This window comes from Fusarium phalaenopsidis (assembly GCF_050370095.1).
Source record: "Fusarium phalaenopsidis strain FUZ10S chromosome Unknown contig_32288, whole genome shotgun sequence".
Lineage (NCBI taxonomy): Eukaryota > Fungi > Ascomycota > Sordariomycetes > Hypocreales > Nectriaceae > Fusarium > Fusarium phalaenopsidis.
This window is the reverse complement of record NW_028145412.1, coordinates 325,193-342,296: the sequence shown is the minus strand read 5'-3', so window position 1 is coordinate 342,296 and position 17,104 is coordinate 325,193. Positions and strand designations below refer to the sequence as shown.

The 17,104-nt window shown below is 52.8% G+C and overlaps 7 protein-coding genes across 7 annotated transcripts; 5 read left to right on the top strand and 2 right to left on the bottom strand.

Annotated features, from left to right (window-relative positions):
- Window positions 1-308: 308 nt before the first annotated feature.
- LRP88_03654 (uncharacterized protein) lies at window positions 309-1,064 on the top strand (the record flags this gene model as incomplete). Its single annotated transcript, XM_083240267.1, has 1 exon — window positions 309-1,064. The coding sequence occupies one exon, from the start codon at window positions 309-311 to the stop codon at window positions 1,062-1,064; it is 756 nt and encodes a 251-aa protein (XP_083103557.1).
- Window positions 1,065-1,749: 685 nt separating this feature from the next.
- Window positions 1,750-2,109, top strand: LRP88_03653 (uncharacterized protein; the record flags this gene model as incomplete). The annotated part of the gene is made up of 1 exon (XM_083240266.1): window positions 1,750-2,109. The coding sequence occupies one exon, from the start codon at window positions 1,750-1,752 to the stop codon at window positions 2,107-2,109; it is 360 nt and encodes a 119-aa protein (XP_083103556.1).
- Window positions 2,110-2,714: 605 nt separating this feature from the next.
- Window positions 2,715-3,176, top strand: LRP88_03652 (uncharacterized protein; the record flags this gene model as incomplete). The annotated part of the gene is made up of 1 exon (XM_083240265.1): window positions 2,715-3,176. One exon carries the CDS (start codon window positions 2,715-2,717, stop codon window positions 3,174-3,176), a length of 462 nt encoding a protein of 153 aa, XP_083103555.1.
- A 494-nt stretch (window positions 3,177-3,670) lies between these two features.
- Window positions 3,671-5,601, bottom strand: LRP88_03651 (transcription factor domain-containing protein; the record flags this gene model as incomplete). The annotated part of the gene is made up of 3 exons (XM_083240264.1): window positions 3,671-4,879; window positions 4,927-5,400; window positions 5,455-5,601. 3 exons carry the CDS (start codon window positions 5,599-5,601, stop codon window positions 3,671-3,673), a joined length of 1,830 nt encoding a protein of 609 aa, XP_083103554.1.
- A 2,554-nt stretch (window positions 5,602-8,155) lies between these two features.
- LRP88_03650 (homoaconitate hydratase LYS4) lies at window positions 8,156-10,950 on the top strand (the record flags this gene model as incomplete). Its single annotated transcript, XM_083240263.1, has 8 exons — window positions 8,156-8,167; window positions 8,228-8,533; window positions 8,763-8,854; window positions 8,904-9,026; window positions 9,074-9,303; window positions 9,394-9,673; window positions 9,725-10,410; window positions 10,463-10,950. 8 exons carry the CDS (start codon window positions 8,156-8,158, stop codon window positions 10,948-10,950), a joined length of 2,217 nt encoding a protein of 738 aa, XP_083103553.1.
- A 1,888-nt stretch (window positions 10,951-12,838) lies between these two features.
- LRP88_03649 (tRNA dimethylallyltransferase) lies at window positions 12,839-14,267 on the bottom strand (the record flags this gene model as incomplete). Its single annotated transcript, XM_083240262.1, has 2 exons — window positions 12,839-13,981; window positions 14,196-14,267. 2 exons carry the CDS (start codon window positions 14,265-14,267, stop codon window positions 12,839-12,841), a joined length of 1,215 nt encoding a protein of 404 aa, XP_083103552.1.
- A 580-nt stretch (window positions 14,268-14,847) lies between these two features.
- LRP88_03648 (translocon subunit SEC61) lies at window positions 14,848-16,471 on the top strand (the record flags this gene model as incomplete). Its single annotated transcript, XM_083240261.1, has 3 exons — window positions 14,848-14,857; window positions 15,000-16,344; window positions 16,396-16,471. The coding sequence occupies 3 exons, from the start codon at window positions 14,848-14,850 to the stop codon at window positions 16,469-16,471; spliced, it is 1,431 nt and encodes a 476-aa protein (XP_083103551.1).
- Window positions 16,472-17,104: the final 633 nt, after the last annotated feature.

The following is a 17,104-nucleotide window of genomic DNA, read 5'->3' as shown; positions in this document are numbered from 1 at the left end:
GAAGAAACAAACTGGTCCGTCGTTAATCTCGACATCTAGCTCTTCCTCCGTCTAGGTGTCGTTTCATTTTGAGATCTACATTCTTTCGCCCATGATTGAGTGCATGTTTGCTGTAGCCAATTGAACAAGTGCAAGTCACTAGCTCCTTCCACGAGAGCCTCGTAGCAGTGAATCACGGCGGCCGTGTTCACAACACCTCGGCCTCGTCAGCTAAAGCTGGTCATGTCAATTCATCACGCCTCAACGTGATCTTCTCTGCCGCCACACATGCACTGAGCTGTGCACACAAAGGCATCAACACCGTCGCCATGGAAAAGCTCGGTGTTTCTTTCACGTCTTTCTATGGCGGAGCAAGAGATGCGCTGCTTTCTCTCGTTACTTTACCCGACTCTCCTAAGTGCACCAGCTTCCCTTGGGGACGCCTGTTCGATGTTGACCAAGAAAACCCGCTCAAGGCAAGCGACGCCCTTCAACGAATCCGTCATCGCATATACTCGTTCGTTTGGTCTCAAGACCGTCAAGACCCTGACGATGGAGACTTCATCGCGACTCGCTGGGGAGTCCGTCGCAACCTCAGCCGTCGCTACCCTCGATCCTTCATTGATATTCGTCATGACCTAACTCTCCTCCATCACGACACGGGGCTCCTGTTCACCAATGTCACTACCTCCAAGGACTTCACCGAGTACATCTACAGCGTGAGCAAGGTCGAGATTCCCATCGCAGCCACGTACGACACCGTTCAAAACGTCGAAAACGGCAGATGGCGCCCTCACGACGACGAAGACATGCTAGTGCGCAACCTCTACATCAACAAGCGCCTCTTCGAAGAACACGCCAAAAACGTCGACGTAGTCATCATGTTCCAAGAAATCAAGAACGACGGAGCCTTTTACGACGCAGACATGCACCTCGATGAAATCCGCGATGTCCTCAACTACTGGGACATTGGCGCCAAGGGTGGTGAGCTCCGCGTCATTGTCAACTACGCTACCAACCACGTCACAGATCTCGAGCTCGAAACCGCTGCGTTTCCATTCTTTCCTTTGGCTTTTACTGGCTAGAAGCTGTATAGCCGATTTGGATTCGGGCCAAGGGGTACCTACGAGCTGGACGATGAGCGGGTTGACAGATGCATCGAGGCGTACCTTCGAGGAGTGGATTCGTTGGACGAAGAACTGGGTAACTGATGACTCGGGGTTGCTGCGATGGTAATGAGAAGGTCGACAGTTGTACAGTAGTTACTCGGTTGTTCCTATCTACAATCCTTTGGGGCCATAGACAACAAGCCGTGGCCACACTCCTAATGCCACACAGCTAAGAACAAATACTCATGATCCTTCAACACTCTATTTCAGTGACCAATGTTCCATTCTCGCAAAATATGCACAAATGTCCATTCGCTACAGCCTTGAACAATGACAATGACTTGATCAAACAAAGAAACAGATATGTACACACGGAAAGGGCCAAGGCCACTGCACAATGTGAATGAACAAGACAACGGGCCTTCTCCCCTTGTTCCATTGTTCCTGGCCTTTTGAACATTGCGCATTGAGTTCCACTACCGCTCGGACATGACTGGCGCGGCAAACGCATAAGAGCATCACGTCGCCCTGCAATTCATCCTCTTCCGGCCAGACACGCTCACACTCAATCACACAGCAAACACAGGTACGTTCCACTCTCGATCTTACCTGCTAACACTTCCCAGCTTTAATCACCACTTCTTCTCACACTACAGCAATCATGGCCGATTCTTGGGGTGCTCCTATCCAAACCCGCCCCGACAACGGTGGTTCGTGGTTCGAACTCTCCATGGATCCCAAGAGCTTCATCACGCTTACCACTGCCGTTGCCCCAACGGTACAACCCACTGCACTCGCCGAGGAGACACCCTCCAAGGGAACCACGCCTTGGTTGTACGCTACAGTTGGATGTATCATCATCATTGTTTTCCTTCTCATCTTTATCTGCATCCAGTGGATGGGACACAGACAGGTTCACAGGGAGGATAAGAGCCGGAAGCAGGCGGAGCGCCGAGTTGAGGCTATCACGGCGGATAACCGTGAGTATCAGAAGGATGAGGAGGAGGGTGCTCGTCCTTAAGTGAGGAAGAGGCGAGCTGGGTGTGTTGGTTGCATAGGTAGAGTACAGTATTTGTTTATTTAGTCGCTAGATTCAGAGTAGACGTTGCTAGATTGAGTAAGGTAGAGTAGTCGGTCTCTTCTGAATTGAGTTAATTATTCTCTCTCATTTTTATCAATCCTGTTCGTAAAATGGTGTTTCGACGTTTGTTCAACTTTCTACCATCTTATCGCGATATGCAAGTGCCAAACGCAACTTGATCATCCCAATTCGGCCATCATCTCAAATCTTCAAACAGATCCCTTTCGTCTCATCGTTGCTTTATACTTACCATTCAACTTACATCGCCGTTCGTCCCTCTACTCAACAATGCTTCAACTCAATTGTCCTCTTTCTCGGCGCTGTTTACACACTCCCATAGATATACCATCTCTTCTTCTCACGTATCAACTCTTCAACATCTTCTCTTCATCCCTTCATACAGCTACAGCTCGTATCAAAGGACGAACCTCTCCAACCGAAACAACAAAACCACAACGAAGCTCGACAAGCACCAAGTGGTATGTACTGATGCTGAACTACTTCAAGCTCAACAAGAACTAACTCGCAGGAGAACAACCATCAACATGTCGGTTCACGTCATGCCCCGTTCTCTCCCCGAGGACAACAACAGTACTATCATGGTCGTGCCCGTCAGCGCCGGTCTCATGCTCATCGTCATGGGCATCATCGGCTATGTCATCTTCGTCGCTAAACCCCGTCCCGTTCGCGACAACGCCAACGATAACACCAACGGTGGCCGACCCGCTCGCAACGATGCCAACCCCGTCCGCACTCTCCACTACACCAACGGGTCTTGGGAGCGTTTCCCCCAGGCTCCCATCAGCGAGAGTTTTGCTGTCCAGTACCTTCGCTACATCCTTCAGCGCGCCCGCGCTGTCACCGGCCGGGACCGCGCCCCCGACAACGAAGCCCAGGATGATGATGAGAACCAGAATGTCGGTGCTCAGCAGCAGCAGAACACCAACGGCCATGGCCAGAACTCCGGTGGCCAGGGTTACGACGGTCCTCGCCCGGCCACCGCCTAAGCACAAACACGACAACATGCATTGAGAAGCAACAAGACAAGCCAATCTTTCTCGATGGAACCAAGTCAACGCCTGTGGGACGATGTGAAAATGGGATGGAAATGGGGACGACAGTGAGAGAGCAAGGAACATATGGGGTCTGAGTGGACAGGGGGAAAGCAAGGTTCATCTCGATCAAGTAGACCGCCAAGAAAAGTCATTGACACACTTTGCCTGACTGTTGTGAACTGATGTCTCCGTTACTGATACATACAAGAAGCATCCTTCCGAAGCGTAGACTGCCCTGTCCCGAGTGTTCATTAAGTACATGTAGGAAGAAGCATCCCTGCCCGAGTATGCGTGTATATGTCAACCATCTATTTAGCCTACCGGCGCCCAAACAGATCGCTCTATATGTAATTGTACAACCGACTCCGTGGAGATTCCCATTTCATTAGCCTCGTGCCAGCCGCGCCGTTTTTCCAAGATGATTAATTCATGTGCATTGAGACCCCTCAATTCATACTCCCCATGCCAAAGTTGCCAAACAGTGAAGAAGAAAGCTGATTCTGTGGCTGGTTCATGTTCCCCCACATATCCCAGTTGAGAGTCGAAACGTCCAGATAGCCACCCAGGAATGGATCAAGGTCCGTCATCTGGGCCACCGATGTTGGAGGTTGAGTCGGCGGCGGCTGAGGTGGTGGTTCAGAGCTGCGTCCATTATTGGTGAGGCATTCGCGGAGGCGGTACACAAAGCTGGGGCATTCAACGGGTTGGCCTGCCTGTCGGAAGGCTTGCTCGCGGGCTTTCCATGCCTTCAGGACAGTCTGAGCCTGTATCACGTACACCTTTTGATTCATGTCCAAGAGCTCCGGGTGAAATCGGTAAATCTTTTCCACCATGCCCCAAGCGCGGTCCGCAAGAGAGCCAGTCGGGCGCTGACTGAGCTGATTCGTCATGACGGTGAAGATGTCAATCTGGAAGTGGAACTTGACAAACCACAAGAACCCTGCGTGCTCCATCACCTCATAAGCATTGGTGCTGTGCTCGTTGTTCATCAATACAATCTTGAACAGGTTGTCCTTCTTGTTAAGAATCTCGGTCCCCCACTCTGGTTGCTCCCTCATGGGTACTAGCATCTCTCTCATCTTGCTAGTAAGCATTGGGCGTATCGCGAGGGCTGCAAGGTGGACAGGCCCAGCAGAAGGGTCGATGTAGCGGGCTTCAACCTCCAGCAAGCCCTTCTCGAGGTCGTCGACAAGTTCTCGGTACTTTTCGATGGAGGGAAACATGTCGGGATCTCTGTCCTCGTAATCGTCGCCCATAATGGCAGCTTCCAATCCCGGGGTGCCGTGGAGGGACTCGGCGTGGACCAGAAACTTGGCAATCTGGTAACCAATCAGGCAGAATGCCATCTCCGTTGGGCCCTCGCGCGGTTGAATGGGTTCGTTCGATCCAGGAAACAGGTCCGCGTCGTTCACATTCTGTGGCATCCTTGTGTCCCAGCTGCTGGGGAGCATCGAGTGGCTAAGCCCGGAAACCAGGGCATTCTTGGCATCATGTAGAATGATCTGCCACCACATACGTCTTCGCATCTCGGTTTCAAAGGCGTTGAGGTTCAAGAGTTCGCCGTCACGGTGATATCCCATCTTTTGGGCGATCCGGACGACCATTCCGCTAAGAATCCAGGCGGCATGCCTGTCGTAGCGGTTCTGAAGAGAAAACTATAACCGTCAGCACGCACCAAGACTGTTGAAGCGGACTATCTCACTAGATAAAGCAGCAATGCCTGCAAAGCTACCATGTCGTAGTTTTTGAGAAAGTTGAATTTGGTTAATGCCATCTTGGTTCCAATGGTGTACTTGCGCAGAGCATCGTCGCGCGAGCATCCGAGCATCTGCGTCGCTTCGGCATCGGAGAGAGACACCGCAGCCATAGTGAAGATAGAGAACAAGAGGGCCTGGTAGTTTAACGGGATGTTGTTCATGTTGGTCGCCGCTTCCATCACATATGGCTGTACCGACGGGACGTGGATGATTTTGGTCAAAGGGTTAACGCGGTCCACGAACAACTGCCAGAGTCGAAAGACATGGACGGGGTCTGGCTGATGATCCTCGTTGGATCCGCTTGAAGCATCCGAGGGTAGGAGAAGGTCGATGTTGTAGTCTGGGCTCAGATCCTCAGAGCCCATAACACTGCTATCTTCGGGGTCATCGGTATCGACAATCTCCTTCATCGCTTGGAGCTTGTGCCGAGCGTCAGTTTCGCAGACTCATTGACACACATTGGATATGCTCACCTCTTCATGAATGTTGGCCCACAGGTAGCTATCCATGAATCGCACGCCACCCTCTTCCTTGACCATCTTGCCAGCCGGCTTCCATTTCGTCTGGGAATCACAGTTGTTCGGCGTGCTGACCATGACATCCGACATGGCACTGTTCATGGCCGGTGAGGCCTGCGCCGATGGAGATGGCACGGTACCATCAGCATACTGCTTCAGCAACTGCTCACATCGAGCGAGCCGCTCCTGAAGGTCTTGGTTCGGTCTCCGACGCTTCCTTGCGGGAGCTGGAGTGCTTGGTGTGCACGTAACATTGGCCTGGCTTACTGGTAAGTTGAAGTTCATGGAACCTGAGGCACAAAGAGCACAAGGACACAAGGCGGACACGGAAGGCATCAAGAAGCCAAACAAAGGGCGCGGGCGCGATATGGATAAGCGAAATGCAGCGGGACGGGCTAGGTAGCTGACGCACCTTGATGCAATTCGAGCAAGGCGTGTTGCGGTCGCATTTGATCTTGCGATGCTGACACAAGACGCAGGCCAACACTCTGGGCGCCTTGTGAGATCCAGGCGTCGTCGTTGTCGACATGTCCACAGAACTCGATGCGCTTCACTTCAAGAAACGTCTCACATGCCAAACGGTAGGTGTTGTCGCGGGAAGATAACGTTAGATCTCAGAGTAGAAACCCTATGACGCTGACAAGAGCTCCACAGGGGCTAGGATCATGAGAGGGTGAGGGGGAGGGGCAAAACGATTTTTGCAAAAAGCCAGGAGGGTTCGTACGGGACGGGACGAGACAGGAGGATGATATGGAAGAGCCGGCTTGTCCGTGCCAGTGGCGATATCTAAAGGCCAAGCTGGCGCGAAGCTGCGGAATAGTCGCACAAAGCCGGTGCCTGGCGAAGGGATGGATGTTGCAAGGTAAGGTGCCAACCAGGCAGTGCCGGATCCCCGCGGAGTGTCTGTCAGTGGTAGCGCGTAGGTAGGTAGGTGGTGTGCTAAGCAGGGGCGTCCAGTCTCATGCGCCGGAACCAGCGCCTCCCGTCAATCAATCAGATGAGTTGACGACAACTTGGGCTGCGCAGAGGAAACAATTACGGGGGGTGTGAAGATCAAGATGGGAAAAGAAGGCTTGAGAAGAAGCTTGAGAGGGAGCCAAAGAGCCAGGGACCGAGAGACAGGTGAACAGGGTTTGCCAGGAGGCTCTGGGACTCTGGAGATGAGAACAAGAGCTGCGTACGTATGCGACAGACAGGGGTTTTCCGAATCCGTAATGCGCGTGTTCAAAGGCCGATCCGAAAGAGAAGGATGTTTCGGCTGCTGACAGATTGCCAAGGGGGATGGCTAGACGTCGTTTGGCAATCTGGTGGGAGGTTGATGGATGATGTGAGCCTGTGACGACAGGACGGGCGCCGTGATCTCCGGACGCCGACTACCTGGTAGGTATTTTTGCCTGGGGCCTGCCGCTTTTCGATAAACTGCGTGACTGAGTCCAATCGAAGCTTCTAGCCTGGATGGGCCAATAATGCGCCTGCCTGCCAATCCCTGTCTGTTCCGAAAACGAGGTGCCGCAGCGAAATAACGGAGGGCAAATCAACGGGGTTTCGGCCGTTGGCGGCGGAGGTGGAGGTGGAGGTCGGCGGAGTTGACAGCAAAAATTCCGTCCAAAAGGGAAAATGCAGGGGTGTGAAAGCTGCTAACTTGGGACTCCAGCCGGCGAGGAACGGCGGAAGAAACGAGTTGTGATATACTGCGGACTTGGGAAGTTTCTGCAGACTCGATCAAATTTGCGCCGTTCAAATGAGTCAGAATGACTCGAGGCCGGATACTGTATTCAAGCCCTGGCGTAAGACGGCGTTGGGTTCGTGACTCGATGCGACAACTGAACCTACGCCAGTATCACAAAATGCGCGCTCGGAAAGACTAGGGACAGATGCCAATAATACCTGCGGCCCCGTCGTCGCCGTTCGGGTTCAAAGATCGTCCTCTCAGGTTGGGTAGTAAGAAACTAGAGGGTTTTCGGGCACGTGCGCCGTGATGCTATCAGTTCAGCCACGAAACCACAGTTTGGGAAAGAGACGATTCAGGAACTCGATCCAGAGTTTCCAGAGCTGGTTTTGAACTGTCAAGAGTCCGCAACGAAGCACGATGACGTTGAATTGCTTGGAAAGTAAAGATAGGAACTTGGATCTTATGGTTTTTCTTAAAGTTGGCAGGGCCCAGGAAGCAAGTACGGCAGGCAACCCCAAAAGAGCGGACACACGGATGCTTCGGAAGCTTTGAGCTAAGTAGACACTGTGGGAAAGCTTAATCTGCCACCCATTTCTGCCGTATCAGCCAGCTCTCCCACAGTGCTGATCCCTTTGCATGACCCCATCTTTTCGCATTAAAGTTGCAGTTTCTGTGTTTTGGATAGCGCCATGCAAGTAAAGCCGTAGGCATCTAACGGGGGCGGACGGATCTTCCATTTCCCCGGTCGGTAGTGCTTCGGCCAATGGCGTGTGCCCGAGTTCGGCTGATTTTACCCCACGCAATTTTTTTGGCGAGTGCTGCTTTGCGACGACATCTGGGGCCGACCATCGGATGAAGCTATCCACAACTTTTTTCAACGTCGCTCTTTGCAACTCCTCAAGTTTTGGCTGCCCATACAACTATTGTTCCTCATATTTATTTCTTTAGGATATAAGGGCTGTATAGGATCGACAAGCTTTCATCATGACACCAATTGTAAGTTCTCCACCCGTACGCTCTCTTCATTGCTCCTTGACTCACATGCGCCAACTTCAGCGAAGAGCCGTCGCTCTCTCGACTGTGTCTAGGCTCTCGAGCCTCTCAAGACAGCGCCTCGTCGTCCGATCTCAGTCTCTCTCTGCTGCTGTCTCTCAATTCCACGCCTACTCGACGTCTCGTCCTCTCCGACAACAGGCATTCCACTCGCAGCTTGAGAATGCGCCCAACGCCGCCGACCTCCTCAGTTCCCTCGATGCCACCTCCGCAGCAGCTCCCTCGACTCCCCAGACCCTCACCGAGAAGATTGTACAGCGGTACTCGGTTGGCCTTGCCCCTGGCAAGAAGGTCAAGTCTGGGGATTATGTGACTTTGCAGCCTGCGCAGTGCATGAGTTCGTCTCTTCACTTCCCTCCAGATAAGCCTAGCTAATTACCCTCTAGCACATGACAATAGCTGGCCTGTCGCTTTAAAGATGATGTCTATCGGCGCCACCCAGATCAAGAACCCGTCACAAATTGTTATGGCAAGAAACTCGACTATTCCGATACACTCCACCGGTTGTTAATTACTGACAGGTCCTTAAATTCATTAGACACTTGATCACGACACGCAGAACAAGACTGAGGCCAACCTGCGCAAATATAAAAACATACAAGAGTTCGCTGAGAAGCATGGCACAGCATTGTAAGGACGTGGTGGAACTGTTGCAATAACTTCCACTGATTGGCACTAGTTACCCAGCAGGGCGGGGCATTGGCCATCAAATCATGATCGAGGAAGGATATGCTTGGCCAGGGAGCCTTGCTGTGGCATCTGATAGTCACTCGAACATTTATGGCGGAATTGGGTGCCTTGGGTTCGTTCATGAATTCGCGGAGTGGACCTGAACTAACATGATACAAGAACCCCTGTCGTTAGGACAGACGCCGCCGCCATCTGGTCAACGGAACGTACCTGGTGGCAGATTCCCCCGATCGCCAAGATCACGCTCACCGGACTCTTGCCCCCTGGAGTTACGGGAAAGGATGTCATCGTTGCCCTCTGCGGTCTCTTTAACAAGGACGAGGTGCTGAACCATGCCATCGAGTTTGCCGGATCAGAACAAACAATGCACAGCATCCCCATCGACGACCGTCTCACAATATCTAACATGACCACAGAATGGGGATGTCTCACAGGTCAGACCCTTGTTCCTTGTTGTGGGATTTGACTAACTTTATTAGGGCTGTTCCCTGTTGACGATGTCCTCGTCTCGTGGCTGCGTGCCAAGGCCACCACTGCTGCCATGCTCAACCCAAACTCTAACGAGAGCAGGTTCACTCACAAGCGTATAGATGACCTGGTCGAGAACAGGCTCACTGCTGACCAGGGTGCCACTTACGCGAAGGAGCTCTACCTGAACCTTTCAACCCTCTCTCCCTTTGTTGCTGGTCCCAACTCGGTCAAGGTTGCCACTCCTATCCGAGATCTCGAGCCTCAAAACATCTCCGTTGATAAGGCTTAGTAAGTCGAGATGACCCGAGATCGAGTGAAGGTTACTAATATGGAATTAAGTCTTGTGTCATGTACCAACTCTCGGGCCTCCGATTTGGCTGCCGCCGCTCGCGTCTTCCGGGAGGCCGCCCAGGATGGCAAATCGGCCAAGGTTGCGCCTGGTGTCAAGTTTTACGTCGCTGCGGCATCCATCTTGGAGCAGAAGATTGCTGAGGAGGCTGGCGATTGGGACGTTCTTCGCGACGCCGGCGCTGAGTTCTTACCGAGCGGCTGTGGCCCGTGTATCGGACTTGGGACAGGCCTACTTGAAGAAGGTGAGGTTGGCATAAGCGCGTCCAACCGGAACTTCAAGGGACGTATGGGCTCGCCGCTTGCAAAGGCATATCTCGCCAGCCCAGAGATCGTTGCTGCCAGCGCCATTCAGGGCAAGATTGCTGGGCCCGGCTGGTACCAGAAGCCCGAGGGCGTCGAGAAAGTCATCATTGGAGAGGGCAGCGGAGATCATGTGGCAGACAAGGCCCTCTCCATTGAAGATGCTCTTGACAAGATCATTGCAGAGGCCGAGAGCATGATTGCTGTTGCTGAAAAGGACGGCTCCGGAGCAGAGGCCGAGACCGCTGCTCCTGTTTCTGAGGCTGAAGGGGAGGAGACACTTACGGACATCATCCCTGGCTTCCCTGAGAAGATCGAGGGCGAGATTGTCTTTTGCGACGCTGACAACATCAACACCGACGGCATCTATCCCGGTAAGAGCGAATCGTCGTGCTAATATAGTGTATGTACTAACAGATGATGCAGGAAAATACACTTACCAAGATGGCATAACCAGGGAGCAGATGAGCGAGGTGTGCATGGAGAACTACGACCCCGAGTTCCGCAACACAGCTCGCGCAGGTGATATCCTCGTCGCCGGCTTCAACTTTGGCTGTGGCTCGTCACGAGAGCAGGCCGCCACCGCCATCCTGGCCAAGGAGATCCCATTGGTTGTCTCGGGAAGCTTTGGCAACATCTTTAGCCGGAACAGCATCAACAACGCTCTCCTGGGTGTCGAGGTGCCGCGCCTCGTGGAGCGCCTCCGCGAGACGTACAAGGACGACGCCGAGAAGCCCCTCACGCGCCGCACCGGGTGGAAGCTCCTCTGGGATCTCCGCCGCAGCAAGGTTGTTGTCACCGAGAAAAACGGCGAGACGTGGAGCCAGAAGGTTGGCGAGATGCCTCCCAACGTCCAGGAGATCATTGCTCGTGGTGGCCTCGAGAAGTGGGTTAAGGCCGAGATTGAAAAGTAGACTGGGAATCAGGGAGACGGCGGTGCCCTTTGACCTTGGAGTTGGATACTTTTCCCATCGGGTACACAAAATTATCTGGATGGGGTCCAGGGGGGTTGTGCTATCTACATCTTGAACCAAGGCAAAACGGTGTCGTACGTGGCTGTGATGGGAATCTCGGCCTATTCATGAGAATGGAACATGTTATTAGAATAAAGTGTTAAAGGAATATGGGTATTTATTTTGCTCATCTATGCTTGACCAAGACCGTAGTCTCGACGTATTAACTACGCCCCTGAAAGCTTATAGATGCGAATAATCGAGTATCCCCGCACCACATCGTTTTTTTCCATCCCAAGAATCAGGTCTGCCGACAACACATGCTAGTGGCTAACAAGGCAAGCCTGACACCCGACGAACAAACCTCCCGCATCGCTAGCGATGAAGAAAGGAGCTCTTGACATCGACATTAAGATCTACGACGGCGTCGCTACCGCTCCCCATGACGACTTCGCGCGTGTGTACACTCTGAACAAGCCGAAGAGGAGTTGAAAGACATCGCCCTGAAAGACAACACCAAGAGAGATGGCACGACAGAAGCCAAGCCCAAGGCCGAAGAGGACCTAGAAGGACCTAAGCTCTCCGCCAGAATCCTGGAGAGACTCACCCACCGACAGAGTATCGTGGCAAGAAAGAGCAAGGTGCTACAAACCCACGGGCCGTTGGTTGCATACGCGGATTGCTTCACGGAACCCAACCTCAACAACCTCGAGGAAGGGATCTTCCCTCAACATTCATTGGTGCACGATCTCCCTGGCAACATCTCTGCGGGATACCCACGATTCTCGCCCCCACCACCAACAGAGGGAGGCTTGCCAATGCTCCAGAACTGAGACCGGTATAAGAAAGCATCACAGCACTAGGAATGATGGGCACACCAGATATCGTCAGCAGACCACAAGATTTGGCTAGAAAACGCCACGAAGCTCGAGACCACTAACTCTACGAGTTCGATTGTCAAGCATTGCTTGGCCAAGAGAGCTACGCCTTCCAGGGCAGCTTTGACGTTGTTCAAGGTCATCTTTGGGACGAACACGTTTCTGGCCACAAAGACGACCATCAAGTTTCAGAATGCATTCCTGACATCCGACATAAGCAAGTGGGAGCCCATTGAGGACGGACCGACAAAGGCTCAAATTTTCAAAGCGAGCCAGTACTGTAAGGATCTCGACAAATCCGTAATGAAGCTATCAAGGAGAGCGAGAAGCCCCAACACCCAGTCAAGCGGAAGTCAACCACAACTAAGCACACCGAAGACTCTACGACAAAGAAGCAGAAGCGCTCTGACAAAGGGAAACAAGTGGTCGAAACAAGCAGCAGTCAAAGTAACGACGTCGATTGGCAATCATGAGGAATTGAAGGAGGAGGCTGCGAAGACCAAGAAGGTCACCGAGGAGCTAGTGCAACTCTCTGACAAAGGTTATCCTTAATTTATGAAGAGATTAGGAAAGCATGCAGAGAAAACTTTCTAAATTTTTAATATGCTATGTAACTTTAGTAGTCTTGGATGAATTGCACGACAGAACGAGGTTGCTGGAACGAGCCGGCCCTTGAGAATGCAGGCTGTTCTGAGTCGGACATGTCCTCAAGAATAGTGCTATTTGGACGCTGAACGACACTGGCGGCGAGGAAGGCCGACGTCGTAGCAACTTCATCTGAGGATGCCCAACGCGACGACATGAACGCTTGAAGTCGGCCCAATGGCGATACCTGGGGAGACGGGCATGGGAGGAAAGACAGACATGCGACGGGACATTCTTAGGGATCACACATGGGATGATATTGATGGAGGAGATATACTGATATCTTACGCGACAAAGACAGATTGTGAATTTATATTTGTCATTTCCTATTCTGGAAACATGGATCCTATCTCTGGACCAGAATCCTCTTCATCGGCTTGTGCCGATTTGCCATCTTCAGGCTTTTGTTCCACGGGCACGAGCGACATCCTCGCCTTCTTGCGTACCACCCGACGATGAGTAGCACTCTTCAAGTGCTGCTTCCAAGCCTCCTCAGTCATCAAGACGGTATGGCATATCTCGCACATGCGTTTGCACGGCGTCGCCTTGGGAGGTGGATTGCCCACCTGCGTGAGAACCTCGTTAGCCAAGGGTGAGATCTCAGTTGGTGATGGGCGCTCCTCGCCACAGAGAAACTGCTTTGCCAATCGCACAGCAGGCTCAACAACATTTTCGCCGTATTTCGAAACGTCGGTGCTATCGAGGAGATAAAGGCTACCCATCGCCTCGGGCCCAACCTCTCGCAGCCGAGGTATCTGCTTGAGTCTAATCCAGCGAGTCTGGTAGACGGCATATCGCCTCGTGGCCGTCTTCATCTCCTCAAGGGCGGCATTCTTCAACTTCTCAAGCTCTGAGGCTTCTCGACCCTCGTCCACGGCAGACAAGTATGGCTCAAACTGCTTGTATCCGATTGACTGCCAGATGCCCTTTGTCATGTCGAGTATTCGGCCCTCGGCCTCCTTTTTATGCTTGAAATCATAGAGTTCTCGGACTTCCTGCATGAGCCCACCATTTTGCATCTTGTCAACACGTGCATCCAGACGCGCGCGCAGGACTTCCCGCTCCGAGTAAACCCAAAAGAGAAGATTCTCCCAGGGCCGCCGGCTACCGTCTTGCTGCGCCGCCGCTTTGCGAGCTTGTTGCTCCGCATAGTATTCAGAGGCACGCTTTCCAGTTCTCAGGTAAATCTCCAGAGATCGCTGGATCTTGCGGCGATCGTTGGGGTGCCAGCGGTCAGCCATCTCAGGGTCAACCTTGCGCAGCTCATGAAGCATGACTTCGCCTGACTCTTGCAGGATGGGAAATGACGTGGACGTGTCCAGCTCAATGTCCTCCAGGATGACCTCTTCAAAGAGGATGGGGTCAACGTAATACTGAGAGCCGCCCACAAGAATAGGCAGACGTCCTCGACCACGAATCTCCCCTATCACGCGGTTAGCTTCTCGCCTGAAGTCGTCCACGTCCCATGGCTGCTCATCCAGTGAGATGTGGCCCAGTAGATGGTGAGGAACTCCACATTGTTCCTCGGTCGTGATTTTGTTAGTGATGATTGGGAGTCCATTGTAAAGTTGCATGGCATCGGCATTGATGATTTCACCATTCAGCCGAGTCGCAAGCTCAACTGCTAGCTGCGGAACTTGTTAGAAACTCCAAGAATAATAAGCATGGTATTAGCCAACATACCTCAGACTTGCCCGTGCCCGTAGATCCCAGCACGACCACGAGGGGTTCAGCTGGAGGTTTTGAAGTGGCCATTGTTGCAACATTGCGTCTTAGCAAATGTCCCATGCGTCTCAGCATTTAAGAAAGAAAAAATAGACTTCAACAGCGCATTGCGCGTGCCTATCTTCCCTTAAACTCAAGCCTAGAGCAACGACTTATTAAAATTGGTGCGTCTCCAAGGATCAAAATGTCACAGCCGGTGACCGGGATATGTTTAGGCGCAATGTTCCAGAACAGGGGGAAGCGGAGACCATTTTAACGGAAAAATTGCGGCGGCCCCGTGAAAGCCACACAAAATGGCTGAGACCCCTTTTGTGCCTTCCGTTGTTGGACGCTTGGAAAGCGGAGGAAGCACCAGCCAGCCAAGGACAACTGGCTAAGGTGGGTCACGTGCTCACTCCACTCCCAATATTGGACACATCTACATTTTGGCCATTGAAGCCAGATCGCCAACCTCCGCCCCCCAGCTCTCCTTTAATTCTCCCATCGACCCTTCAAATCGCCTGGGCTCTGCAAGCTAGGCTTCCTCTTCCTTTTCTTTCTTTATTCCTTCCCTTGGATGAATTAATCCAATTCTTCTCCTCCTTCCTCTTTGTCGTCTGCCGTCGTCACCATGAGTTCCCGTAAGTTGCCTCTCCTGGCTCTCCTTTGCGCGGAGCTCCCAGCTTCGCCAGGCGAGCATGCGCGACAGCTGAGGATGCGCGCAATTGCCGATTCGCATCGCGCAGACTGAACTGAAGCTGACCTGCCTTTCTCGCGACACAGTCCGTTTCCTCGATCTGGTCAAGCCGTTCGTGCCGTTCCTCCCAGAGGTTCAGCAGCCGGAGACCAAGATCCCCTTCAACCAGAAGCTGATGTGGACCGCCCTCACGCTTCTCATCTTCCTGGTCATGAGCCAGATGCCCCTTTACGGCATCGTGTCCTCCGACAACTCGGACCCTCTATACTGGCTGCGAATGGTCATTGCGAGTAACCGTGGAACCCTGATGGAATTGGGTATCACCCCCATCATCTCCTCGGGCATGGTCTTCCAGCTCCTCGCCGGTACCCACATGATCGATGTCAACCTCGACCTCAAGTCGGACCGCGAGCTCTACCAGACCGCCCAGAAGCTCCTTGCCTTCATCCTGTCCGCCGGTACCGCCACTGTCTACGTCTTCAGCGGTCTCTACGGTCCTCCTTCCGACCTCGGTGCCGGTATCGTCTTCCTCCTGATCCTTCAGCTGGTTGTCGCCGGTATGATTGTCATTCTCCTCGATGAGCTCCTCCAGAAGGGTTACGGTCTTGGCAGCGGTATCTCGCTGTTCATTGCCACCAACATCTGCGAGTCCATCATGTGGAAGGCTTTCTCTCCCACCACCATCAACACTGGCCGTGGTCCCGAGTTTGAGGGTGCCGTCATTGCCCTCTTCCACCTCCTCATGACCTGGCCCAACAAGCAGCGCGCTCTCCAGGAGGCTTTCTACCGCCAGAACCTCCCCAACATCATGAACCTCCTGGCCACCCTCGCCGTCTTCGCCGCTGTCATCTACCTCCAGGGCTTCCGCGTCGAGATCCCCGTCAAGTCCTCCCGCCAGCGTGGTGCTCGTGGCTCGTACCCCGTCCGCCTGTTCTACACCTCCAACATGCCCATCATGCTGCAGTCCGCTCTTTCTTCCAACATCTTCCTTATCAGCCAGATGCTCTACTCTCGCTTCTCTGAGAACCTCCTTGTCCGTCTCTTCGGTGTCTGGGAGGCCAAGGACGGTTCCTCGCAGCTCCACGCCGTTTCCGGTCTTGTCTACTACATGTCTCCCCCTCAGAACCTGAAGGAGGCCCTCCTCGACCCCATCCACATGAGCGCCTACATTGTCTACATGCTCGGTGCCTGCGCCCTCTTCTCCAAGACCTGGATTGAGGTTTCCGGCTCCAGCCCCCGTGACGTTGCCAAGCAGCTCAAGGACCAGGGTCTTGTCATGGCTGGTCACCGTGACCAGAGCATGTACAAGGAGCTGAAGCGCATCATTCCTACTGCCGCTGCCTTCGGCGGTGCCTGCATTGGTGCGCTCTCGGTCTCCAGCGACCTCATGGGCGCCCTGGGCTCCGGTACCGGAACTCTCCTTGCTGTCACGTAAGTTTATCAATACACACAGATCAAGACACACTCGCTAACTATTTGCAGTATCATCTACGGTTACTTCGAAATCGCCGCCAAGGAGGGAGATCTTTCCGGCATGAAGGGCATGATTATGGGCTAATCTCAGCCACTATGAAGCCAATGGAGGGCACGATTGATTCAGCCTTGGCATTGGCGCCTGCTTCAGACAGGCGAATGTGTATTAACAGAAAAGAGGAAGAGAAAGAAAATAGTTATACATGGTTTTTTGTTTCCTTTTTACCACCACGAGCCAGAGGAGTCAGGAGAGTGAGGTCAACTTGGATTGGAAATGGCATTGGGACGGCGATCAAGGGATGTCGTGTCAAGATTAAAACCACACATGTCTAAATATCTTGTGTCACTATGGGTTTATTCGGAGGGGGGTGGCCGTGTATGTCAGGCCACGCGTTGGTGGTGGACAGGGAGGCCCATTGTACCTAACTCGAACGATCTATGAATGACAAACTTAATGCTACAATGCGTACGAGTCTCGTCATGCCATTGTGTATCATGTCTTGAATTTGGTGTTTGGCAGACAAGTATGATGGGCTGTTGCAGCTATCATGACTATAGGGTAGTGCAGGTGAAAAACATGGGGTAGATGAGATTCATGATAGCATGGGTGTTTGGCGATAGAATGAACATTGGGTTGTTTGATTAGCATATACCATGGGAATAGACATCGAATTTATATAACGATGGCTTGTCAGGGTTCCTCTTAGTTCCTCTGTTC